Raw genomic sequence first — 26,645 nt, 5'->3', positions numbered from 1 at the left:
CTAAAATAACGGTTTCCATGTGTACAGTATGTGCTGGATGGTGTGCTTCCTTTATGAAAGTAAGTGTTTTATACAGTTAACGTTACAGACATAATGAGTCATGTTGTAGTGGTCCACATAAATGTGCCCCTTCTGTTATTAGAATGCTAAGCGGAGATTTTAACATCATTAATTTCTTGTGTGGCTAGAAGCTAGCTAGCTAGGTCATAGGGAGGAGATGTTGCTGTAACGTTATGAGGTTTATGTTGCTTAGCGTAATGCCATGGTCATTTGATATGAGATGCTTGTACTCGTAACTTCGTCACTCTTAACTTTAGGACTCCTATTTTTTTTTACTAAGAGTAATTCAGGAAGCATTTTAGCCCTAAAAGTAGCGCCTGAGTCTGTGACAGCTTAAGCGAGGACTCCTAATAAGACCGATTCACAAACAATGTTTTGTGGTGGCATTTCACGTCGCGATGTTTTGAAATGCATCTATCATGAGGGAACAATTTTGCATTGTAGGCATAACTAAGGGATGCAGTAACACCACCAACAACAACCAAAACTAGCCTACTCATTGTTTACATGTACATTAAATGTAACGTTTCATTGTGAATCAAATTAAAAGATTCTCCTCTTTGCAAACGTTGGCATAGGCATATGGTGACAGATTAATTTAATAATGTTGCTGCGTGAATCACGGTAAGCGCGAATGAAGTGGCCACTTCTTAATGGGAGTCACTGTATGGAAGTAGGCTAAGTAAAATAGAGATGTTTAAAATAAGATAAAGTTAGGATATGCCCGCTTGACAACGGCAGAGATAACTGGCCTTTGGCCATAGCAACCATCCATTTAGAACGACTGGTCTTCATAGCAACCAAGGATCTTAGCTGTGATTCATGTAGCTACTGTACAGTATGCATGCAATGGGATGCAAAGTATAGAAAGGTGATGAAATATACAGAGACAGGTCAAGAAATATAGTGCAATGTAGACAGTATACAGTTGATTTACAGAAGGTGGTTTAGAGTAATATGAATTAAATATAAATATGTGCAGTATATTAGCAGTTATCTCATACAATAAGTAGAATAATGTATGTAGATGTAGCAGTAACATTATAATAGTAGAAATAATAATATAGATATATGCAGTGTATTAACAGAATATAATAAAACAGAATAAATATGGATATTCAATATGACAAATATATAACAGATATGTAACATACAGCTATGTGCAGTGTGGAAACAGTGTCATTGCAGTGCAGAAACAACATTATAAGAGTAGTAAGAATAAGTCTATGTGCAGGATGAATAGTATAAAGATCAGTAGAATAACTATGTATAAATGTAATTACAGTAGGCCTATGTACATTTGTAAATAAATAGAAAACTATGGGTGAGAGGGATAAATTCATTTTATTTAATCGTAAAAGTAAATTGCATTCAATTAAATTGCAATTAAAAATCTTTCCAGTAGGCTTTAATGTCACGCAAAAAGTACAACCAAAGCTGAGCTTGATCAACTAGAACGTCTAAAGAACCAGAACTTGAGTGTAGTTTTTTGCTGGGTCCCAGGCCATGTTGGTCTGAGGAGAAATGAGAAACCGGACAGTGCTGCTAAGCAATCCCTCAATGAAGAAGTCACAGAATGTCAAATCCCTGCCCCAGACCTTAAACCTATACTGAACTCTTACATCTCAGATAAGTGGCAATCTGGGATTAATGTACCAACAATAAGCAAGGAATGTGAATTTTGGCACATTTTCATGATCCACTGGGTCGTTATGGGCCACACAAAATACAGTGTTGCTAAAATTACTCCTATTGTGGCTATTAGAGACATGCGTTCATGAGTATCCAGCTACATTCAATGAGTTAAGTAAAATACATTCACACACACACAAAAAAAACCATCACTAATGTTGTGGACATTCCTTTATTCTGAGATACATCAATAGGCTCTCAAAACAATCCCAAACAGACATAAGGTCTTTATAGAGCAAATCCAAATAGATTATTTGTCAAATAAACCAGTAAAACTGATTCTGGCATTCTGGCATTTCAGGCATTCTGAAATGTCCTTAAATTCGGGACCATCAGACTATCGCTCGTTTTAGTTGGGACCTTGTAGTCGGAATTGTCGTTTGTTTATTCAAAGTCTCAAGCCCAAAATAGCCTGAGCTATTCCAATTGTCAGTTTATTGCATCATTTATTCATCGTTTTGACTGAAAAATCCGCGGAATCATTTTATGCAAGCAAACTGCATACAGGAAGCCTTAATTGTTGATATTAATGATAATCATTCAAACATCTTGCATTTTGACTGTGATAATTGATTCAGTGCTGCCAAAACCCCGCTACACCCTCAGTCTCTGATCCCACCCTGGTCTTGCGCTGTGGTGTGTAAGAGGGGAGAGCGGAGAAAGCCAATGTGTGCTGCTTTTACTGATGTATTTAACGATACATGCATTAGGCCTACTAATCCAAACAACGTCAAACTTGGCACTGCATGTAGTCTAGTGAGTGTTTGGGAATGAAAGCTCAGTTGCTCACATTTATTTCGTGTAGACTTTTTTTTGTGGTCTTAGTATGGTCAGAACACAATGGGATGACGGAAGAGACAATTACAGTGCTGTTATCAATTTACTCGTTATAACCGTGTTTATGTTTCACAACTACACCAACAAACTAGCCTCCATCACTCAACTTATGCAGACGTTAACAATATTTTACCCATGGATATTTTACCTATGGATATTCACCATCAAGCTGGTGAAAGTTTAGTAGGCTAGCCTACCTGCAGTAAAAACCAAGCATGATAAACATTCTCAGGTTTATTTCGGCTTCAAGAAGAAATAGGAATCACATTTCACCTGAAAATCATCCTACTATGAATACACAGGCCACAATGCTGTGAAACTGTAAGCTATCCATTGTGGTTTTTGGAAGTGAAGTGGAGTAATAAATGTCCTACAGCAGCCATAATACTAGCCTGGCGAGCCAGACCCACATTAAAATGTAGGGTCTGGGCACTCACCGTTCGCAGTGCTCAGTCCGAGGGGCGGGATAATCAGTTGTATTTCAAATTCCCTCTGCACGCAATAGGATATTTGTTTTCAAGTAGCAGGGAATTCAAGCCAAACCGTTGCAACTCTGCCATCAATCATTATGTTAAGCCCACCAAACGACTCTATACACGATTTCAATGCCTGATTAAGTTTCGATTTCTGGAGCTCACAAGCCAACGGAGAGTTGCTAGACTAGCCCTGGCAGCAAATTCTGTCAAAGTTGAATTACAGTGACCTTTGTCAGTGGATGCGCTCTAAGGTAACATTACCAATATATTGGCCTCTGCTTTTATTTAAGGAGTGTGTGAGGCAGAGCACATATGTTGTCAACTGTAAACAGTTCAATTGTGTTCCATTTGTTTTTAATTCCTATAAAAGAAATCTGATATTTCATGCACCCTATTTATTTGTAATTTAAGGACTTAACATCAGACATATGGTTTGCAGAATAACTTTTATTTAGGACCATAAACCTTAATGAAAATGACACACCTCACCAAACACGCAAACATTACTGTAGACATAAAACAGGCATGCTATTACATTTGTAAAATACTCATATTTATTTATACAGTCTGACTCAGAGCTACTGAACACTGCCGGATCAACATCAACATCTTCATCACCAACACCACCATCGTCATCATCAAAGTAGCTAGTATAGTACAGGTCTGGCTCATTGTAGCTCTCCTTTTGAGCAGTAGACATTTCAAAATCAAGATCACCAAAAACTTCTCCCATGCATGCTCGGATATGAAAACTGGGAGGTTACTGGTGATGATGGGGGCGTTTAAGCCACGGTAACCAAGGTAACTGGGGGTGGTAACCACGATTATGACTAGATGCCGACTGTATGTATAAGGCTCTGGCCACTCCCTCTCTTTGCTGATTGTATGTCTGACATTTTTCTTGTCAGAGGGAAATGGATTGCCCTGAAAGAAGATCTAGGCGGGGCCAGGCTATGACATCGGTGCACCTGCCTGCATAAACAGACGCTTACAGTAAGGCTACACTTGACTAGACTACGTCTCTAGAGGGCGCCATTCTATCCCTTTTAAAAAGGTTTAGTTTGCGGCCACTTCAATCGATCTGAAGATTGTCTGTTCATGCTCTAGGGCAGTGGTTTTCAAAGTGGGGGCCGGGGGCCATGAGGGGGTGCCAGGGGGGCCTCAGCAAGTTGGAAGGAAAAGATAAAAGCAACAAATAAATAGATTTGAAAAATGTAAAATATACCTATTACTATGAGGGTTGATAAACAATGCCATTATAATAATGTGACACATGTCTGAACATTATATTTCCCATGATAATGACTGGGAATAATAGTAGAGTGATAGCTCTCATATAGCAGAAAGCCCCAAATGCAATTTTTACACACTGTATGCTCCATCGCGAAGTGCTTGTGGCTAAAATAATTATTAGGATTAGCTTAATGTATTTTTACATTTGCCGTAGTATTGTCGATGGGTTTAATAACACATCGGGTCCTTGGCCAGAACCTAGTGGTATTTGGGGGGCCTTGGCCAGAACCTAGTGGTATTTGGGGGGCCTTGTCCAGAACCTAGTGGTATTTGGGGGGCCAGAACCTAGTGGTATTTGGGGGGCCAGAACCTAGTGGTATTTGGGGGTCCAGAACCTAGTGGTATTTGGGGGGCCTTGTCGTGGAAAAGTTTGGGAACCCCTGCTCTAGGGAACCTATGGGCAGAAATAAACGAATGCAGTTGAAAACAGAACCGATTAATAGAACAAATAAGATACATCAGGACGATTTATTGATCAACATACATCCTATCCTCCATTTACCTCCTTGTTTCACAGTGGTACTACCAGTGACCCTAACCCCCCCCCCACCACTACACACACACACACTGTCACTAATGGCCTGTTATTTGTATGTAAACAAGCAAAACCCATTTACTTGCATGATAATAGCTTCACCCCTTCCCTGCCTCCCCTGTCCATTCACGCCTATTTTTTCATGTCATTTCAGCCACTCTCAGCTCAGGCACCTCTCCCCTCCCCTCCCCTCCTCTCCTCTCCCCTCCTCTCCTCTCCTCTCCCCTCCCCTCCTCTCTGTCCCTCTTTTTCCCCAACTCCCACTGGTTTTGTTCAGTGACCAGCACCGAAGTCCTCTGTCATCTCTCTCCGCACCTCTCTCTCTCTCACACACACACACACACACACACTTTTCCCCTGCGTGTATCGCACACCCTTGCTTTGGTCAGTTGGATCCTAACTCTTTCTCTGGCCCATTGGAGCATCCATTCTGCTGCATCTGGGATGGACTGTGAGGATCTCCGGGCAGGCTAGAGTCTGTGAAGCCTGGAGGCTTGCAGGACTATCTATATAATAGGCTAGGTTTGGACTACAACTACTCTACAGCCCTCTTCTTCAGTGTGTAAAAGAGTGTTTGTGTGTGTGTGGTTGAGTGTGACTGTGTGTGTGTGTGTGTGTGTATGTGTGTGTGTGTGTGTGAGGCCATTCTGTGATTGCGTATGGGACAGAAGAGAGGGGATGGACGCGTGTGGAACCTCGCTGGTGCTGATTCTGCTGTTTTGGCTGGGTGCAGGGAGTCGGGCAGCCGGTAAGAGCTTCATTAACATAACCAGCTCAACTGTGGGAGTTGCACTAGTAGGGCATGTGGAAGGGAACTCTGGGGGCATTTGTATAAAAACAATAACAGTAAGAATTGTAAAAACAAACTTTATAGTTTTTAGGAGTGGTATGGAAGTTTTGTAGAAGACCTACGAGATGACACAGGTGATCCCCAGGCTCCTTAGAAATCAGAATAGTGAAATAAGTTGTTTTCAACTCAGTTAACAAGTTGACATGTCTGTACATTGTGCATTTCCCACTGTTACCGTAGGATAAAAGTATTGCATTCACCCAGATATTGCTTACTGAAGTCTCCTTCTGTTTATCTGATTTCAGATATATATTGGACATACTCAGGTAAGGCTACATTCCCACCTCCCCATCATATGATTCAATCCGATCCTCGCTGACTACTACTGTGTTATTTGGCCAGCATGTTTTCTGGGGAAGTTAAGACTGGTGTGTGGAGGCATAGGAGTGTTTTATCCCAAATAGCATTCATATCTAACTAATGAGCTTTGCCGAAGGGATACGGTATTAATGGCAGTTAGGACAGTAGGAGATGTGGTCGTATCCAAAACAGACTTAAGAGCTGGGGTGAGTGGTGGTACAGCATAGCCAGAGAGTGCTCCTGTGAGGTTTGCTTTTGAGTGTGTAAATACTGTCATCGCTCCGTGGAGTCCACTCTGTCCCAGTTTGTTGTCATCCTACCCCTGCCCCCAAAGCCCCCCATCTCTGTCCTTTACTTCCAGCCCAGCAGTTAGCCATCTGGGCATCAGACGCATGGACAAAGGCAAACAGTGAAAGGCAGTTAATAGCACACAGAGATGGAGAAGGTGAAGCGCAGAGCGAGAGAGATGCAGATGGAGAGAGAGATGGAGGTGGAGAGACAGAGAGAGATGGAGAGGAAGAGAGAGAGAGAGAGAGAGATGGAGGTGGAGAGACAGAGAGAAACAGAGAGAGAGAGATGAGGTGGAGAGAGAGAGAAACAGAGAGAGAGATGGAGGTGGAGAGACAGAGAAAGAGATGAAAAGAGAGAGAGACAGAGAGAGATGGAGGTGGAGAGAGAGTGTGTGTGTGTGTGTGTGTGTGTGTGTGTGTGTGTGTGTGTGTGTGTGTGTGTGTGTGTGTGTGTGAAAGAGATGCAATTGATAGGATGACGACAATCTGAAAAGCAGCAGGACATTGTACTCCCTGGCACGGATTACATGTGTGCGTGCGCATGCCTGCATGCATGTGTGTGTGTGATGCTCAATGCTTGGATTGTGCCCCTCATACACACCTCTCATTATGGGCCTCTGATATAAGGGCCATACAGCAGAGAGCACATGTGACTGAGATTACAGGGCCTCTGAATGGGAGTGCTTTACAGTCTCTGTGTGTTGTGCCACACAAGCACACACACATATACTGTATTACACACACGCACACACACAGGCACACACAAATACACAAACACATACATTACATACACACACGCACACACACAGGCACACACAAACACATACATTACATACACACATGCACATGAAGGCACATACAAACACACACACACACACACACACACACATTATGTACATACACACGCAAACAGACAGGCACATGCATACATTTCATACACACACACACACATTCTGACACACACAAACACACACACATACTTTACATACACACGGACACACACAGGCACTCAAACACACACATGTATGCATTACATACACACGCACACACAGGGACACAAACACACACATGTATGCATTACATACACACGCACACACACATGCACACACACACAAACACACATGCACATACATTACATACACACACACACACACAGACAGACAGACACACACACACACACACACACACAGACAGACAGACAGACAGACACACACACACACACACACAGACAGACAGACAGACACACACACACAGACACACACACATACACACCCATCACCCATACACACATACACACTTTGACTTTGAAGAGGGTGGAAGCTCTTAGCCTTTCTCTCACCACAGGGAGAGTCAGTGGGTCTCGTCCATTGGTGGTTAGTGGAACCACAAATGATGTAACTCACAAGGGTGAATTGTCATTCCAAGACGACAAAACCAACCTTTCTGTAGGCTAGTGCGACCATATCTGCCCTTACAGAAATTTCAGGTTTCTGGCAAACAGTTGCCGCAAATTTGTGGCAAGGTCATATTTCAAATGCAAATTAGGTTTTTGGCAAACAGTTGCAGTTAACTTTTGGCAATGTTGCAGCAACTTTGCAGCAATGTCATTACGCAAATTAGATTTGTCACTTTGCCATTTTGGCGAAGTGTAGTGGCAAATCCCTGGTGAACACATTTGCCACTAGTGGGAAACTTCTAATTTGCTGGAACTTTTTCTAACTTTGCTGGAAGTTTGCCTCTAGTGGCCAACATTGGCAATATTTTCTTATTCTTAGGCACTTCTAGATAGTGAGGATGCTTTGCCATTACTTTGTTGTTTGCTTTGTATACTTTGCTATATTGTGTTTTGCTTCATATGAATGGTGTTCATTTATTTTCATTGGTGTTGCATCATTTGTGTGTTTGGTGAGGTTCAAAGGATGGAGCTTGTGTGCTGTTCGTGTTTTACTCCTACTCCATATGAGTGGTGTTGTGTGTGATAATGTGGGATCTGTGTGTTGCACCATGTGTTAGAGTGTTAGAAGTTTACATTTAGCTTTGAGCTCAGGATGTGTCATGTTATGTATTTTTATGGGTGGTGAGGTTGCAGTGCTTGCGTTTGTAGGCCGATGCATGTGTATGTATATGATGTGTATTATGTGTGTGTTTTCGCGTTTTGTAGTGTCCCCTATGTGCTCATCTTTGGGGGGGCAGTGTGTGAGAGGTGGAATGTCAGCCATGGGAAACTGTGCCCCACTGTTGTCATGGGGATTACCGTGGCAACAGCAGGGGATCTGTGGGACAAAGTTTTTTTTTTTTTCCTTTTTTGAGGGCTAGTGAGGTGGAGCTGGGGATGGGGGCATCATGCCGTGTGTGTGTGTGTGTGTGTCTGTGTGTGTGTGTGTGTGTGTGTGTGTGTGTGTGTGTGCTTGATAATCCTTATGAAATCAACATGGTGCCTTTCGAAGTCTTCTGCTACATTCTCTCTCTCTTTCTGTCCTTGTTCAAGTATAAGTTTCAAGTTCATCTTAACAAATCAGAAGAATTGTTTTACAGTAGGCTATAACACATAAACTATGTGTCACTTATAGAAATGTCAGCAAATCAATCCAGGATAGATTTATATTAGTTATATTATTTAGATATTTTTTTCTGGATGGTCTTACTCAGTGTCACGTGATGCCCACTGCGCCCTCTCTTTCACTCCCTTTCACTAACGCAGTTGGCCCGCCTATTCATTCAACGCCATAATGAGTCTGTAATTCTGTCTCTCCCTCTCTCTCTCTCTCTCTGTCTTTTCATTCTTCCGCAAGGACCCCCTGTTCTTTTCACAATCCAATTATTTTGGGGAGGTTTTTTTTGTGTGTGTGTGCGAGTGTTGATGTGTTGCTCTCGGCCACCTCATCAGGCATGCATGACTAAGCTCTGAGCTTCTATACACACACACACACACACACACACACACACACACACACATAGACACTGACCAGCGCTTGAATACCAATTAACTCTCTGAAATGCATCTGGAAATGCACTGAGAAATGCTTATCAGAGAGTAAGAGAATGATCATTATGGAATTCAATTTTGTCTGTGCTATAAGTATATGAAATTAAATCATGTAGGCCTAAGCATGTTAGAGAGATAACCTGTACGTTTATTATACCTAATGATTTTAAATGGACTCAGTAGTGATAAGTTCTCAGTAGTGATAGTATAAGTTCAAAAATTAAATGTGTTGTGCATCTGTGAAAGTAACTATAGCAGAGGGGTTGATGAAGTAGTCAGCTGAAATGTTCCCTTTTCAGTTGCTGATTCCAGGACCCATCAGAATCATTAGATCACCAACTAGCCTGGTGATCACCAGACCGCTTCTCAAATCTCTATGGAAATTGACAGTAGGTCTGGAAAGGCTTCATTTATTTACAACTTCCAGGGGCATAACCCTGGAACTTAACATAACTGGAACGTTACTTCAATTGGTCCATTGAAGTCTTACCAAATCATTTCAGAAGTGCAGCAATCAAATCTTTCTTGTAGACAAAGATTTTAAATGCAGTTGTTTATTCAATTCCAAAGAAAATACACGCCCATATCTGTTTAACCCTGTCGCCATCATGACCGAGCTAGCTGGCCTTGGCCTGATAAACACACTTGTTTTCCCTCTTGATCTGTTCACCTTTGACCTCTGACTTCTGATAGCAGTTGACTCCTAGATTCGTTCCACATTCAGATCCAATCTAGATCCACAATGTGTAATCTACCAGGCCATAATCTACCCCATCATAAAATTTAATTTTATGTGAGATTTAAAAGATGTAGGTTCATAGTGTTATCTTTATGTTTCTATGTGTATTTTATTTAACATTTCATTTATTTTTTTCTTTTGGGGTTTTTAGCTTTTGGATGTCTGAAATATATGGAGGCACAACGAGTTATGTGTAAAAAAAGTAAAGTTGCTCCCTTGGCCCCCCTCCTCCTCCAGGTCAGATGGGCCAGCCGCAGTGGTCGGAGTTCTTTCCTGACTGCGGCGGGTCGGGTCAGTCCCCCATCAACGTGGACTCGGCCCAGACCAAGTTCGAGCCCAGGCTGCCAGCGATCCGGCCGCTGGGCTACAGCCAGCACAGCAACGAGCCCTTCACCCTCTCCAACAACGGCCACACGGGTAAGAACAGTGGGACACCACAGCAGGTTCTAGAGCAGTGGGACGCCACAGCAGGTTCTAGAGCAGTGGGACGCCACAGCAGGTTCACATGGGTAAGAGCAGTGGGACGCCACAGCAGGTTCTAGAGCAGTGGGATGCCACAGCAGGTTCTAGAGCAGTGGGACACCACAGCAGGTTCTAGAGCAGTAGGTTCTAGAGCAGTGGGATGCCACAGCAGGTTCTGGTTCTGGGCCGCTGGGTCTCCTCTGCACAGTATGACACTGGACCGGACCCACATAGCAGCATTGCCTAAAACCGTTCTGGCCAGAGTCTAACATTAATGCTTATGTTTGTGCTTTCAGTTTACCATACTCTATGTCAGTTTACATTGCTGAATTAATATGTGACCATTATCTTTTACATGGTTTTACATTATTGGGACAGCCTATTATCTATTATCAGCCTGTATCCTACATTGATGACTGACATTCAGTGGACACTTTCTGAGACCTGTCTAAAAACATGCCCCCCCCCCCCCCCCCCCTCCCCCCAGTGGTGATGCCCTTACCCAGCTGGATGGGCATAGGCGGGTTGCCATGGCAATTCAGTGCGGTCCAGCTCCACCTACACTGGGGCAACGGGGCGAGTGTGGCGACAGGCAGTGAACACACCATCAATGGACGCAGCACTGCAGCCGAGGTGAGTGTGTGTGTGTGTGTGTGTGTGTGTGTGTGTGTGTCTGTGATCGTAACTCGCTCGATGCCATCATTCAACCCAACCGTGACTCATATCACTAGTATTCCCAACCGTGACTCATATCACTAGACTCATATCACTAGTACTCAGAGACTTTTGAGGCTAATAGGAGACACAGCACTCAAAAAATCCTCCATAGACATGAATGGGGTTAGTTTGTAACACCAATGTGGCAGTTGTCTACACATATCCCACCCCTTCCACGGCCAAAAGTCTAGGTTGGTGTTGTGAAGCATTGAGCATGTGCAGTTCTGCCCAAAATAGATGCCCAATAAGTGCCCAAAGTGCGTTGCAATATGGCCGCCGAGTGGAGGGACTTGTCTAAAAGGACTTTGGTATTATTAAAGAGAAAATGATGCCCTACCTGCAACCCCAACCCGATTATTGAGATTGTTGATATCAATTACAGTTTTTTTCAATCGCTAACAAGCGCTTACCCATACTTCAGATACTTTTTCTAAACTCTTAACGCAGACTCACACCTACAAAACACAATTGGCCAAACGGATCATTTTCTTCTCAAAAACACATTTTGTTAAATATATTACTAACACATATTTCTCTGCACACACTAACTTTACCAAAACACTGGAAATCTGACTCAAAATGAAATTATTCTGTCAAAGAATAACACTTGTTTTCACTTCACAAGGTACATGCAGTCAATCAAAGTACACCAGGGGCCTGTTGCACAAAAGCAGAATTAAGACATCCGGGATAAGTTACTGAGCTGCGCTCGATGAATCTAAAACAAGAGCGTACAGGCTTAATTGGTTGCACAACGAGCAAGCCAGGATGAGCAGACACGGATTCATCAAGCCAGGTGAAACCTATCCTGGATAAGTGCGCGCTCACGGCTCCCTCAAATAGACCCCGCCACCAATCACAGATTCACTGATTCACCATGGCAACTAGAGCGGCTTCATTGCTTCTTCTACGGTGTGAAGTAGGTAGCGATAGCCCTTTCACAACAGAACAAACAGCAACACCTCTGTTTAGGAGAATATTGCAACTAGTGCCGCGACCACCACACGCGAAATGGTTAGGCACTCCCGTGACGTCACATTGTCGCATGACAGGTCGGGAATGGCGATATGTAAAAGTTAATTAATGATCACAAACGTTTAAATAATGACAGTGGGTCTAGTTATATGTGATAACAATGTGTAGTGGGCAGTGGAATAACTATTGGTTTCTGTTTGTGGTGACTGCTGACTGAGATAAGGGATGAGATTAAATAGATCCTGGAGCTCCACAGAATAAATCGCCATGGTGATTTATACCATAACATATCCTGCTGCCCCCTATCCCGCTTTTGTGCAACTGGATCACGGATAAATTGAGCCAGGATAACCAAGATATCCTGGCTTAATCCCTTATCCTAGTTTTGTGCAATAGGCCCCAGGTTTCAAAATACTGGCTATTGTTGACATTATAAAAACTGCATAGACTTTTATGTTTCAGTTTTACAGGTATTTGCATGCAATAATTACACTAAATTTCTTGGTTGGGAACTGTATGTCCACATGTTATGTTCACATTCAAAAGCATTCCAGTAAAAAGCAAATCAGTTTATTTTTCCCTTTACTGTTTACTACAGGAGGTACAGTAGAAATACTGTTTACAGTATGATAGAACAGAAAAAGTTTTACAGTATTGCTTACAGTGAACAAAATATCCATGACACACAGGAGCATTCTGAACAAAAAAACAACAGCAAAAAAACAAGATAAAAAGGGGGGAGCTAAACCAAAGCACAAAATTACTGTATCTAATTTATGCGATTTTCAGGATCTTCAGGGTTAGGCCACATGTTTTCATCAACATCACATTGATTACATGGTCAATGATAGTGGCATGAATTTCATCACTGACAACAGTTCTTACAGCCTTTGGAATGCCACCACCATTCTTACACCTCTACCTTGCTCCTCTCCCTGGCCCTGCTCTTCTCACTGCTCCTGCATCTCTCACTGCTCCTGCACCTCTCACTGCATCGCTCACTGGGCTTGTTCTTCTCCCTGGGCCCCTTGCTCTTACTCTTCCTCGTCCAGACATTACAGTGTTTGTCTTTTTCTGTTTCTGTTTCTAAAAACATCACTCCTCAAAGTCCTCCTTTTACTGTGTAAGTGTCAATGTAATAGAAAAAAATAACCCCTGCCAGAGTCTAAGCCAGACTGGAATCAGCTGTGGTTGGCCCAATTTACCCAACATAAATCAATTGTGTGTCAATTATTCTATTGTCAATTATAATTGTTTGTTTGTATTATCAGCTGAGATATATTGTTTTTGAACTGATATCATTACAGAAGCAGAGGTTTTTATACTGTATCTAAGGTTTGGAATATTGTTTTTGCTATTATGGGATGTTGTGTGTTAACATTCGTAAATACTGCAAAAACAATCCATAATTTTGTTGGGAGGTATAGCTTGTCTGTTAAGAAAATGTAAGCATTGAGGAAATTTGTTCACTGACTGCATATCGTGTGAAAACGACATGAAATGTGTGAATGGTATGGCCACAAAAGACCGATGCTGTGCTAACTGTATTTAGAGTTTTGAAAATGTGACAACTGATTGGACAAACGTTTGTTAGCGACTGAAAAAAACTGTAATAGCCTGTTAAAACAAGCCCCAATAAGCTTATAGGCATAGGCTACCAATGAATCACAGCCCACTCCGTTAAATTTGGTCTGACCTGTTCTAGGCTACTTTTAACTTCACTAGGCCCACTTGTTTAAATTTTCTGACTGTCATTAGCTCTGGATTAAAAATAAAAACATTTTTTGAAGCTATTGAAGAAAGCATAAGCACCCTTATTATCAATTATTTTTGTCTTCAACTTTCCCCCACACTATAGGCCTGTATCTCCAAATATTAGCGAGAGCCTCCTTTGATTTAAGCCTTTAATATTGGACTAATATGTTTAATGCCCACAAATGATCCAAATATCATAAAAATAGTTTTGTAAGACTGGTACCTGCTTATTTTGAATCAAAATCACCAGTGTGTGTGTTTGTGCAATTGTGCGTGACGTACGTCAAACAGGGTAAACTTGGAATCAAGTGAACTTCGCTTTCAAGAAACACATAAATGGACAGCAAGACTACAATAACACAAAGACTCAGAATGAACAGAGGGAACATGAGGGCTTAAATACACAGGGTAACAAGACACAGGTGAAGATGAAACAAAAATCAGGGAATTGAACTCAAAAATCAGGTGACAGGCAGACACAGGGAAAACAGGAACAGGAAGCACATGAACAGGCCACACAAAGGAGCACATGGCACAAGACACAGGAAGTAAACAAAGGAGACACAATGGAATACAACATCAAGGTACAGAGAGAGAGAACAGAACCAGATGGGACAAAACCCTTACAGCCCCGGAGTTGGACTGGGATCCGGCAGGGGCCTCGGGACTGGGATCCGTACAGGCGTCCGGCCAGACCTCAGTGAAGGACTCACAGTAAGGACTCACAGAAAGACTCAAAGTGAACAGAGGGAACATGAGGGCTTAAATATACAGGGTAACAAGACACAGGTGAAGATGATGAAACAATAGACCTCTGAAGTTCCTACAAAAAAGAACCAAAACGGCCATCTTTGCCCATATAAGGAGATCCGGTTGTTAATTGAAGCTAACTACCTATGGCAAGTTGCATTGCAAGTTAGCTCTGGGGTAGCAAAAATCTAAGTGTGCCGCCTTCACGTACCGGAGATCACAGTATCCACTCGAAGGCAGAGCATTTCAGACTTTTTCATCCCCGCGAGAGTTTAACAGGTGCGATAATTTAAAATCTCCATGTTATTTTCCCATAGGAAAAATCGCCAGATACCGGATGTCAAAGATGGCAGCTTTTTTGCAGGCGAACTTCAGAGGTCTGTAATCAGGAAATTGAACTCAAAATCCGGTGACGGGCAGACACAGGGAAAACAAGGAACAGGAAGCACATGAACAGGCCACACAAAGGAGCACATGGCACAAGACACAGGAAGTAAACATAGGAGACACAGGAAGTAAACATAGGAGACACGGTGGAAGACAGAACACGATAGGACAAAAGCCTTATGGCCTATGCAGACTATGCGATTTCAGCCCGATTTTGCCACGATTTTGTCGTAGCCAACAAATTTCCAGTGACGTGCCCGAATATGAAAGGTCGGTAACGACGCCGAAGGAGGAACGTGTCCCAGGATTTATTGTCCACGACTCCACGACCAAAAGTCTAGCATGTCAGAATTTTTGAGGAATCTCCTATGACTCTCGTGTTGACACCATATACTGTATAGGTTGACACTGACACTATGCCACGAGTAGGCTACGATAGGCTATATGATCTTGTAATGTGGCCAATCTCCTCTGATTGTCTCTGATCATCTAGTCTGACATGGTCAATCGTAAAAGACCATCGTGGTACAAAAAAAATTGTAATCTGCATAGGCCATTACAGTGAGAGTGCATATAAGTATGTATATCATGTCTGTCTGTCATTGCAAACATGAAACATGAGTGCTCATCACAACGAGCACTAGTGAATAAACCAAACTTGGCACTTTCTTGGGTTCAGTTTCTGTTTGCCTAAAGTCTCATTAAGCAAAAGTGCCCAATTGGATCTCCTGAAATCAGTCACCATTTAATGGAACAACAAAATGCCAGTCTAGACTTCCAAACAATGCTGTTATGCAAAGCTGCTTTCAGTCCAGTTACACACCAAAAACAAAGTGTTAATTCAGTGTCTAATTCAGGTTAATTACAACCCAGAATTGCAAACAGATTACTCTGACATGCCTTCTGTTGTTACAGTATGGAATTTTACTGACCTTTCCAATGGTTCCCTGTCATATTTCTAATTCTGCTTTCCCCTGGTGCTTTCTCTCTCTCACACACACAGACACACACACACACACACACACATACACACTCACACAAACATTCATAAAAGCATGTACATGCGCACACACACACACACACACACACACACACACACAAACATTCATAAAATCATGTACATGCACACATACACACACATACACATGCACACACACACACACACAGAGGAGAGCAGGTGGAGTGGAACAGAGTAGCTTACCATGGTCTAATGTCTGACTGTGTCCCATGGGGGTTCTCTACCGGTTCCCCTCAGGGAGCAGGAACACAGAACTGCTCCTCTGACCCACTCCCATCTGTGAAGATCTGAGAAAAGAGAGAGAGAGAGAGAGAGAGAGAGAGAGAGAAAGGGAAAGAGAGAGAAAGAGACATAGAAAGAGTGAGGGTGGAAAAATTGAGTGTAAAGGTAAAAGAAGAAGGAAGAAGAAGGAAGAGGACAGGAGAGGAGAGAGAGGAGAGTGGAAGGAGAAAGAAACAGAGAGAATGTGTGTGTGTGTGTGTGTGTGTGTGTGTGTGTGTGTGTGTGTGTGACAGAGAGAGAGAGCCTTTAGAGATACTTTCTTTAGTTATGCCAATAAAGCACCATTTGATTTGATTTGATTTGATTTAAGAGAAAGAGAGAGGGGGTGGGGTGTGGTGTGGCAACAGCAGCATCACTTCCTGGTTTCATGGTGTGGTTAAACTGACTGAGACATGATCACACGGTGTGTGAGAGAGACCTGAGCAGATTGGACCTGCGGCAAAAGAGAGAAGCAACAAAGAGCGATACAATAGCAAGGGGGATATTTACCCAGGTCTTTCCATTCATACTGAAATTGACCTTGGCCTTCAGACCCACCTCTGTGGGCACAGTGGTGCTGTAAGTCGGTAAACCTCCCTCCCCACATGTTAAGAGATGTGCTAGCGTCAGATGCTAGCTCCCTCCCCACATGTTAAGAGACGTGCTAGCGTCAGATGCTAGCTCCCTCCCCACATGTTAAGAGACGTGCTAGCGTCAGATGCTAGCTCCCTCCCCACATGTGAAGAGACGTGCTAGCGTCAGATGCTAGCTCCCTCCCCACATGTTAAGAGACGTGCTAGCGTCAGATGCTAGCTCCCTCCCCACATGTTAAGAGACGTGCTAGCGTCAGATGCTAGCTCCCTCCCCACATAGATAGATAGATAGATAGATAGATACTTTATTGATCCCTAGGTTAAGAGATGAGCTAGCGTCAGATGCTAGCATCCATGGGCTTTGACCGCCATGCTATCGCACCCTTCTCCCAGTTCCACAGGTCACCCTGGCACATGACAGAACTGGGCACATTCATGGGAAAATGTGTAGGCTAAGATCTGTAAAGATTAGGGATTGGACAGCAGGGCCTACATATGGCAGTGACCACCCAGTGGGACAGCAGACAGCGACCATCTGATGGATGAGAGGGAGCGACAGAGAGAGAGAGATAAAAGGAAAAGAAAGGATGCAGGAAGGATAAAAGGAAGAGGGAGGAAGGAGGGAGAGGGATTGGCGAGAGATCTGAGATGCTGTCCATCTGTTATTACCACAGGTATGCCAAAGCAGAGGGAGGCAGAAGGGCAAGAGAGGAGAGAAGGGGAAAGAAAGAAGAATAGAAGGGAAAAGAAAGAAGAATAGAAGGGAAAAGAAAATGGAATGAAAGGAATGCAGATGAGGAAAGGAGGAGGAGGAGATAAGATAGATATTTGCATGACAGTGGAGTCTTTTAAGACACATTCAGACTAGCAGTGATGTAGTGATGAGACACCGTGGAATGGTAATGAAATTCACTGTAGTGATGTCTGTTGGCAATGTGAAATGTTGCATGACAAAGCTAAGGCTAATCTCAACTTTGAGGTAACAGGTGGTTGCCAATGAGTTACCCCCCCCCCCCCCCCCCTGTCTCTCTCTCTGTCAGTCTCTCTCTCTTTCTCTATCAGTCTCTCTCTCCCTCTGTCTGTCTCTCTCCCCCCTCTCTGTCTGTCAGTCTCTATCTCCCCCTCTCCCTCTGTCTGTCTCTCTCTCCCTCTCTGTCTGTCTCTCTCCCTCTCTGTCTGTCAGTCTCTATCTCCCCCTCTCCCTCTGTCTGTCTCTCTCTCCCTCTCTGTCTGTCTCTCTCCCCCTCTCTGTCTGTCAGTCTCTATCTCCCCCTCTCCCTCTCTGTCTGTCTCTCTCCCCCTCTCTGTCTGTCAGTCTCTATCTCCCTCTCTCTGTCTGTCAGTCTCTATCTCCCCCTCTCCCTCTGTCTGTCTGTCAGTCTCTATCTCCCCCTCTCCCTCTCTGTCTCTCTCCCCCTCTCTGTCTGTCAGTCTCTATCTCCCCCTCTCCCTCTGTCTGTCTGTCAGTCTCTATCTCCCCCTCTCCCTCTCTGTCTCTCTCTCTGTCAGTCTCTCTCTCTCCCTCTCTGTCTATCTCTTCTCCTCCCTTTCCTTCACCTCTCTCTGGGCCACTGTGAATGCCATGACTCAGCAAGACTCTTTCTCCTAATTCTCTCTGTTTGCTGTCGTTCATTCTCTCCTTTTTTGTTTCTCTCTGGCTAACATTCTGTGTGTCCTGCTTCTCACTCTTTCACTCTTTCCAACTTTGCTGCAAACACAGAAAAACTTTCGCCATTTAATCCAGATACAATACGAGGGATTTTCAGATTAGGAAAGAACACAGACACACTCGCATTTTCACTGATACTAACACCAATACACACACATACACACACAAACACACACATATAAACACACTGGTAACCACTCTAATGGTTCTATGGTTCTCTTGATCTCCTCAGCTCCACATTGTCCACTATAACTCCGAGTTGTATGAGAATATCTCCATGGCGATGACTCAGCGGGATGGTCTGGCGGTCCTGGGAGTTCTCATGGAGGTGTGTTCACAAACCCAGCATTCACCTTCACTCTTAAACTCCATTCTGAAGGATATATGTGGCTCTGTTTGTCAGGACATTTGATTTGTATGATTCTAATCCAACATTTCTATTCACCTTATTCAGCCCCGCCCATTTTATTAAATTCCACGTTGTCTTTAAACTTCCGGTCGGCTAGCTACGTCTAGTTAGCTTCATTGGGATAACACGGCAGAAGAGGATAGAGAGGCTAACTTACAGAACAGCTGCTCCAAAGTCAGTTTTTTCCTAACTTCAGATAGGAAAGCTGTATAACAGAAATGTCTTAAGTCACCAAAATCCTAAATAAACGTTCCTAACTTTAGGAGGACCCATAATATATGATGCCAGTCATCTCGATAGAGCTCTGCTATCTCAATGTATCGCAATGGATGTACTGCTCAATCGGAAGTTCGGAGACAATGTGGGCAAAGCTAGCGCCCCCATGTTTGCGCGCGGAATAAGGTGAATAATCTGTCTGCTTAGTTACCAGCTGTTCCGGAGTGTTCCAGTGCTTGAGAGCACTTCCTCTCTCTGTTACCATGGTTATATTGAATATAACCATATTGAATTGTATCTTGAATTTCCCCTGGGGATCAATAAAGTATCTATCTATCTATCTATCTATCTATCTATCTTATATGAATGATGCTTTCCCTTCACAGGTCGGTGAGGAAACAAATCAGGCATACGCCAACATCATCAACTACCTGAGCAGAATAAGACATGCAGGTGTGCTACAGAGTTGTCATGGAAACAGCACCCAACTGGACCTCACAGATCCCAACACCTAGCACACATTTATGAGCAATTACAAAAAGTATATTTATCAAGCATAATGGCCTGTAATGAAAATGATAACATTTCTGAGTCAGTGGAACTGAAAAAATAACTCACTCACTTATCCATTTGGCTGACACTTCTGTCTAAACATCTTACATACGTCAGTTGTATACGACAGGGCCAGTCACACAGGGCAACTCAGTGCCATGCTCAAGGGCACAGGTGAAACTCAGTGCCATGCTCAAGGGCACAGGGGCAACTCAGTGCCATGCTCAAGGGCACCGGGGCAACTCAGTGCCATGCTCAAGGGCACAGCAGTGGCATCCAGGAATCAAACCCACAACTCTATCTAGCTACTACATGCTAACCCAGCTCCTTATCCACAATACCACCACCATCCAATCATTTGCCGAATATCATAATGGAAATGATTTGGCCAGTGACTTAAATGATCTGACCCTAATTTTGCATGTGTTTGTTTTAACCAGATTCACTGTGGTGTCCACTGTTTAGGATTATGCCAATGATATGTCAAAAAACGCCCCCCATCGAAATATTTATTTTGAAACATTTCTGTCTACTTTGGAGCCACTAATCAGTGGTGCTTCCCTGTTGGCCGTCTCTCTGGTAGGTGACAAAGTGACTATCCCTGCGTTCGACATCCAGACCCTGCTGCCCAAAGACCTGCGGAGCTACTATCGCTACAACGGCTCTTTGACCACCCCGCCCTGCTACCAGAGCGTCCTCTGGACCGTCTTCCAGGAGACTGTCAAACTGTCTCTGCCCCAGGTGAGGAAGGGTGGGGTGGTGGGGGGAAAGAGGAGAGGAAAGGAGAGGAGGGGAGAAAAGGAGAGAGAAACGACAGGAAAGGAAAAGAGACTGAGAGGAAAGAGCTGTAGGACACATTTAAGTAAAGTACAGAGTGGGGAGATATTCTGCTAAACAAATCATCACTATTGATTCTTTGCTAGCTTTGCTCTTTCATGTCCTATCCTTGTAAGCTCTTATGCTCGGCTCTCTCCTCTTCCCATCTCCCCTGCCCTCTCTTCCTCTCTTCTCCCCTGCCCTCTCCTCTCTTCTCCCCTGCCCTCTCTTCCTCTCTTCTCCCCTGGCCTCTCTTCCTCTCTCCTCCCCTGCCCTCTCTTCCTCTCTCCTCCCCTGCCCTCTCTTCCTCTCTTCTCCCCTGCCCTCTCCTCTCTTCTCCCCTGCCCTCTCTTCCTCTCTTCTCCCCTGCCCTCTCCTCTCTTCTCCTCTCCTCCTTTCCTCTCCTCCACTCTTCCCTCTTCTCCACTCTTCCCTCTCTCCTCCCCTGCCCTCTCCTCTCTTCTCCTCCCCTGGCCTCTCCTCTCCTCCACTCTTCCCTCTTCTCCACTCTTCCTCTCATCTCCTCCACTCTTCCTCTCCTCTCCTCCTCTCTTCCTCTCCTCCTCTCTTCCTCTCCTCTCCTCCACTCTTCCATCTCCTCCACTCTTCCCTCTCTCCTCTCTCCTCCCCTGGCCTCTCCTCTCTTCTCCTCCACTCTTCCTCTCCTCTTCTCCTCTCCTCCCTCTCCTCCTTTCCTCTCCTCTCCTCCACTCTTCCCTCTATTCCACTCTTCCTCTCCTCTCCTCCACTCTCCTCCTCTCCTCAGCTGGTGAAGCTGGAGACGCTGCTGTACTCCACAGAAGAGGGGAGCTCTGATCCCTTGGTGCTCCAGGACAACTATCGTGCCACCCAGCCACTCAACCAGAGGGTGGTCCTCGCCTCCTTCAAACACAGTCAGTAGAAATGTACCACACAGCACCCTCCAATGGAGGGAGACAGACACAGACAACGAGAAGAAAAGTAAACTGCAGAGGCAGAGAGAGAGAGAGAGAGAGAGAGAGAGAGAAAGAGACAGAGAAAAGGAAGAAGAGGAGGATAGGACTTATGGCCATGAAACTGCATTGTACCTCAGAAAAACAGTATAACTGCAGTTTTTTTGTCCCATAACTGCAGTCATTTTTTGTAAGGGTTGTCCTGTAATAACAACAGTTCTCCCTTACCTAATGGTACACTTATCTAAGCTACACCAGGGTTTGCACGTCGCAGGAACTACTTTTCAGACTATTACACTAAAGCGCTTACAGCTATGCACTCTATATGTGCAGCGGGTTTCCACACAATTATCAACATTGTACACACTGGACTAATTGCATTATTGCAACAAGCTGACTTTAGTGTGAAGCACCAAGTGAACTATACACCCTTTCAAGAGAGTTCAATTATCAGCATCATAGTTGGCCCCACAAGGCTTCCGTTTTAACATTCCATATGTTATCTTAATGCAGAGGAAGTAGATTGGGAACCAAATAGAACGTTCAAGCATTGTTTATGTTTTTATTGTTGAAAGGGTCTATAGCATTGTTGCTGTTCAAAACAAATCAACAGCCACAGTTTTCCTGCATGCCCAGTTTGTAGGGCTCTCATGCCAAAGCTGTAAGTGACATGTGACACGTTTGCAAGTTTGCTGCCAGTCAGACTGCGGTCATGCCCAACCACCATCATAATTGGCACCTGGGATATCATGCCAACCAACCAATGAGAGGGCACCCTTTACTGAATGCACTGGCCCATTCTATACATTCAACCATACAGACCAGCCTTTTGTTTACTAACATTCCATGGCGTGAGCCTTAGCTGGTGGCAGTTTGACAATTACGACAGTGTTTTGTTACCATGGAAATCCAGAGTTCTAGCGAGAGCACAATTTTAATTGTCTCTGCGAGACACTCTGGTAATAAGTAAAGATGCACGTTACTTTTACCCCTTGCATCACGAGGAACCAATCACATCGGTGTATCTGATATAGGCGGGCCAGAGGCGAGCTAAACAGATGATGACAGCGCTGCAACGAATCAGTCAGTAAACATTGGTCGTAGTGTTATACAATTGCGTGCAGTGATATTTTCAAATGCATGCTTGGTGCCGCCCCTCGAGTTGGGTCATTACATTAGTCATGGCCACACCCTTAATCTTCCTAAATTACGAGGGTCTGGAATCTCCAGGCTAGTGTTTTCTATCGTGTTAACTTCATATAAACTTTACATGATCTATCAGATGTGTATTATACCATCTGGCTACAGTAATAGTGCTTTGCACCTGCAATTTAAAATAGAATTGTAACGAGTTAACGAATCCTCAGACAAACCCATATTTCCACATGGGTAGTACGTTACCAGCGCTCATCTTGATCATGTTGATAAGAATGTATTTAGTAGTATGTGACCTCTACTGCGTAAAAAGACCATGATAGAAAACATATAGTTATTTAACAAACAAGTTATAGGCATCTTGCATTTATCTGAACGAGAGCCAACAATCTTTTTCCACTAGCCACCGACAGTGAAGTACATTTATCTATAGGCCTATGGAAGAGGGGAACAATTTAAAATCCTTATGGCATTCCAGAACTCATAAAAAAAGAGTACCAAAGGTGTCACAAGAAATCTCAAAAACAAAAGTAGCCATTAGACCTTAGTCCTTAGACGGTACCTTAGAGTCACACAGAGAACGCAGTTTCATCAAAGGGATGGTGGAGGAGAAAAGGAGGAGGGCAGTGAGAAGAGGGAGAGAGAGATGGAGGGAGAGAGAGATGGAGGGAGAGAGAGATGGCAGGATAAGGGGGTCTGGGGGTGCATGCAGAGAGTATGGGAGTGAGGGAGATGGAGGGAGAGAGAGATGGCAGGATAAGGGGGTCTGGGGGTCTGGGGGTGCATGCAGAGAGTATGGGAGTGAGGGAGATGGAGGGAGAGAGAGAAAGAGAGAGAAGCTAGGGCTAGGGCTGAGCTATTTGTTTATGAGTTGGATCATTAGTTTCTGAAAACCTCTTTTCATGAACACAGCCACCATTGTTGTTACGTGGATCAGAGAAGAACGGCACAAAAAACGAGGTGAGAGAGAAAGCGAGAGAGGAGAGAGAGGGTGAAAGAGAGAAAGAGAGAGAGAGAGGAAGGGTGAGAGAGAGAGAAAGAGAGAGAGAGAGGGTGAGGGAGAGAGAGGGAGAGAGGGTGAGGGAGAGAGGGAGAGAGAGAGGAGTAAACTCTGAGAAAAAGGAGAAAAGAGTGAGTGCCATCAGTGCTACATGACAGATGAAGAAGAGCACAGTGTACAGTGTAACATAGATGACCACACATACACGCACACACATACACATGCACGCACACACATATGCACGCACGCACGCACGCAAGCTAGCTCGCACGCACGCATGCACGCACGCACACACAGATGAAGTAGAGCACAGTGTACAGTGCAACGTAGATGACCACACACACACACACACAGACACACAGACATATACCGGCATTATCATGGTAATTATCCTGTTATGTCTCCTACTTTACAACCACATCGCTAACTGTATTCCCTTATACTTTCATTCCCAGCAGGGGTCAAAGTCTACAATGCAGGTAGGTTTTTTAGTCCTGTGGTATATTTGTAAAAAGTACTACTGAGTGGCATTTCATTCTAAAGTATTAGCAAATGATTATCATTTCTTTTTTTATGTTTTTCCCCCTGCACTGTAATCCCATATCTCTTGCTTTCCTTGCACTGTAATCCCCTCTCTCACTGTAATCCCCCCTCTCACTGTAATCCCCTATCTCTCGCTCTCCCTATCAGGTGAAATTGCAGCGATAGTGATGGGATCACTGTGTGGATGTGTGGGCCTTGCAGTGATCGTTCGCTTCATAATAAAGACCATACGGTAAGTTCGAAGTAAATCTGATGTCACGTCTCCCTCAGTTTTACTTCTACCAACCCTGGCACGGACTTGCTAACATTTTAGTCGACTGATCCTGGCATGGCATAGTTGGTAATGATCACAAACTGTAGGGCTATGTAAATTAAGGACAACATTTCTTTGAGTTTGATTGTGCTGCAGCTGATTTTCATTTCAACCTAAATCCTATTTTGATCCGTTTCTCATGATTGATTGGTTGATTTTGTGTTATGATTTTTGCCTTTGTGTTCTGGTCATGTGATTGCGCGTGCATTAGTCATGTGATTTTGTCTCCTGGTCACATGACAGCTCCACGTCCAGCTGGGACGTCCTCCCCAGCGTCAGGCCAGCGCCCTCATCCAGGTCCTTCTTTGATTCATGACCTATGACCCCTAATACCCTAATCGACCCTAACACTGACATAAACAAAAATAACAATAACAACAACTGACAGCTTTACTTGTTTTATTCATGTAAAAGAAGAGCCCAAAGCTTTATGTTTATGGTTAAGGTTTAAGGGATTTTTACCCTTCAGGTTAAAGCTGCAGTTGGCAAGATTTTTTTGATCATATTCATGGCTGCAGCTTGTTTGGATTGGTTAGGACAGGCGGTGTGCCAACTTTTCATCTGAACTCATCAGAAGCACCTGTGATATGGTGAACACATCTAATTAAACTTTAAATTAAGAGCATATTCAGTATACTGCAGTCAATCATGGGGTGAAACAGGGGGTAATGCAGTAGAGGAAGGCCTGAGGAACAGAAGAAAAAATAACTAGCTCAGTTTATAAGTCACTACAATATTACAAGTTGTGACTTGTAATATTGTCTCCCTATGTCTATCCAAGTACAGATTAACGTCCACCACAATCTTCTTCAGATGTACAGAAATGCGACTACTAAGGTTAAGACCAGGACATGGGTACAGTTAGATAAAGGGCAGTTGAAAGGTAGTCGACACGTGAGAATATGTTGTGTGTAATGTCTTTAACAGCTATCATAGACCATCAAAGTAAGACATTAGCCCATCCTAACTCACCCTACTCTTACTGACCACTCAAGACCCCCAATCTCAGCAGTTCCCATGAACTCCAGATCACATGTTTCTCCTCAGAGAAAATCCCAAACACACTAATCCCTTGACCCCCCCACCCCATCAGGGTTCCTCCGCTCACCCTGTCATACGTGTACTAGGTCACGTATGGACGCTACTGACCTGCAGTCACCTCTCCTCTAGGCCAGCTGTACCACTAACAGGCTAATCACTCTTCCCTAGTCTCTGATTAGGAAATGAAAGCTCTTAACACAGCAGGGTTTTTGTGGCTGGCAGATAAAGAAACTGTAAACCACTTCCTCCTTGTTTCATTACTTTTCTGTCTGTACTTTTTCATCATTTCCCTTTCATGTGTTTGTATAAATACCTGCCACCTGCTCTGTTTATACAAAGAGATCTCAACTGAGAGTGAAACCATTCAGAAAAACTGTCTACAGCAGGTGAAATCAGAGCAGTGTATAGGCTCTGTGAAATAATGTGACAGCACCACCTGCTGGTGAATAGTTGAAATTACTTTTAAAGGAGCCTAGGGATCCCAAACACAGTCAGATGGACTAGAGTGACTTACATGGTGTCTCGTGTTTCCCTCTGCAGAAGTAAAGATATGGAGAAGGCACTGAAGCAAGACATGGCTTTAAAGACAGCCACCGAGTCCAGCAAATCAGCAGAGCCCACTCAGTCTGAACCCTGAACTTTGACCTCTCACCACATCTTTCATCTTTCTTGCTCTTTGCATGATCCAGAGCCCTCCTTCCTTCTCTTATCTCTTCATCCTCCCATTCTCACCACTCCTCCATTTCTCTCTCGGTTTCTATCAACCAAGCCTATATATACTCTGCTGTATATATTCCACCCTGCTCATTTCTCTCTTTCTCTCTCTTTCTCTCTCTTCTTTCTCCTCGTCTGTTCCCCTCTCTCCCCTGGCCAGTGGTAAGCATGTCTGTGTAATTGGTTATTTAAATGTCTCTCTTGAACTGATGTCAGGTTGGATCGATGGTCTTAGTTACTGTGTGCTTATTATCATTCTGTACATACTCTACTGTGAACATCTGTAATAAACGAATGCTGTGACCACCA

The 26,645-nt window shown here is 43.8% G+C and overlaps 1 protein-coding gene and 1 long non-coding RNA gene across 7 annotated transcripts; one reads left to right on the top strand and one right to left on the bottom strand.

The window, feature by feature from the left end:
- Positions 1-26,645, top strand: ca14 (carbonic anhydrase XIV). Of its 6 annotated transcripts, XM_042106433.1 has the most exons (14): positions 16-59; positions 3,974-4,058; positions 5,535-5,641; positions 5,989-6,009; positions 10,296-10,475; positions 11,008-11,153; positions 18,878-18,973; positions 19,657-19,723; positions 20,406-20,563; positions 21,405-21,531; positions 23,638-23,685; positions 24,181-24,204; positions 24,416-24,500; positions 26,163-26,645. In XM_042106433.1, exons 3-14 carry the CDS (start codon positions 5,572-5,574, stop codon positions 26,257-26,259), a joined length of 1,119 nt encoding a protein of 372 aa, XP_041962367.1. In that variant the 5' UTR covers positions 16-59; positions 3,974-4,058; positions 5,535-5,571; the 3' UTR covers positions 26,260-26,645. The 6 variants fall into 6 exon arrangements, with proteins under 6 accessions (XP_041962365.1, XP_041962367.1, XP_041962368.1 ...); XM_042106431.1 differs by lacking the exon at positions 3,974-4,058 and having other exon boundaries at positions 1-59; positions 5,487-5,641; XM_042106434.1 differs by lacking the exon at positions 3,974-4,058 and having other exon boundaries at positions 41-59.
- On the bottom strand, positions 9,255-24,129 carry LOC121720409. Its single transcript, XR_006034538.1, has 3 exons — positions 24,072-24,129; positions 19,482-19,484; positions 9,255-9,294 (listed from the first exon to the last, which is right to left on the bottom strand). It is a non-coding gene; the product is annotated as an uncharacterized LOC121720409 (long non-coding RNA).

The sequence above is a fragment of the Alosa sapidissima genome, chromosome 10 (assembly GCF_018492685.1).
Source record: "Alosa sapidissima isolate fAloSap1 chromosome 10, fAloSap1.pri, whole genome shotgun sequence".
Lineage (NCBI taxonomy): Eukaryota > Metazoa > Chordata > Actinopteri > Clupeiformes > Clupeidae > Alosa > Alosa sapidissima.
The sequence above is the reverse complement of the archived record's forward strand: the minus strand, read 5'-3'. Positions and strand labels throughout refer to the sequence as shown.

Coding starts and splice junctions, on each gene's coding strand:
- ca14 (XM_042106431.1), top strand. CDS start 5,572: ATGGACGCGTGTGGAACCTCGCTGGTGCTGATTCTGCTGTTTTGGCTG. Junction 19,724..20,405: donor GAGCAGAATAAGACATGCAG/GTGTGCTACAGA, acceptor TCTCTCTGGTAG/GTGACAAAGTGACTATCCCT. Junction 24,205..24,415: donor GGTCAAAGTCTACAATGCAG/GTAGGTTTTTTA, acceptor TCTCCCTATCAG/GTGAAATTGCAGCGATAGTG.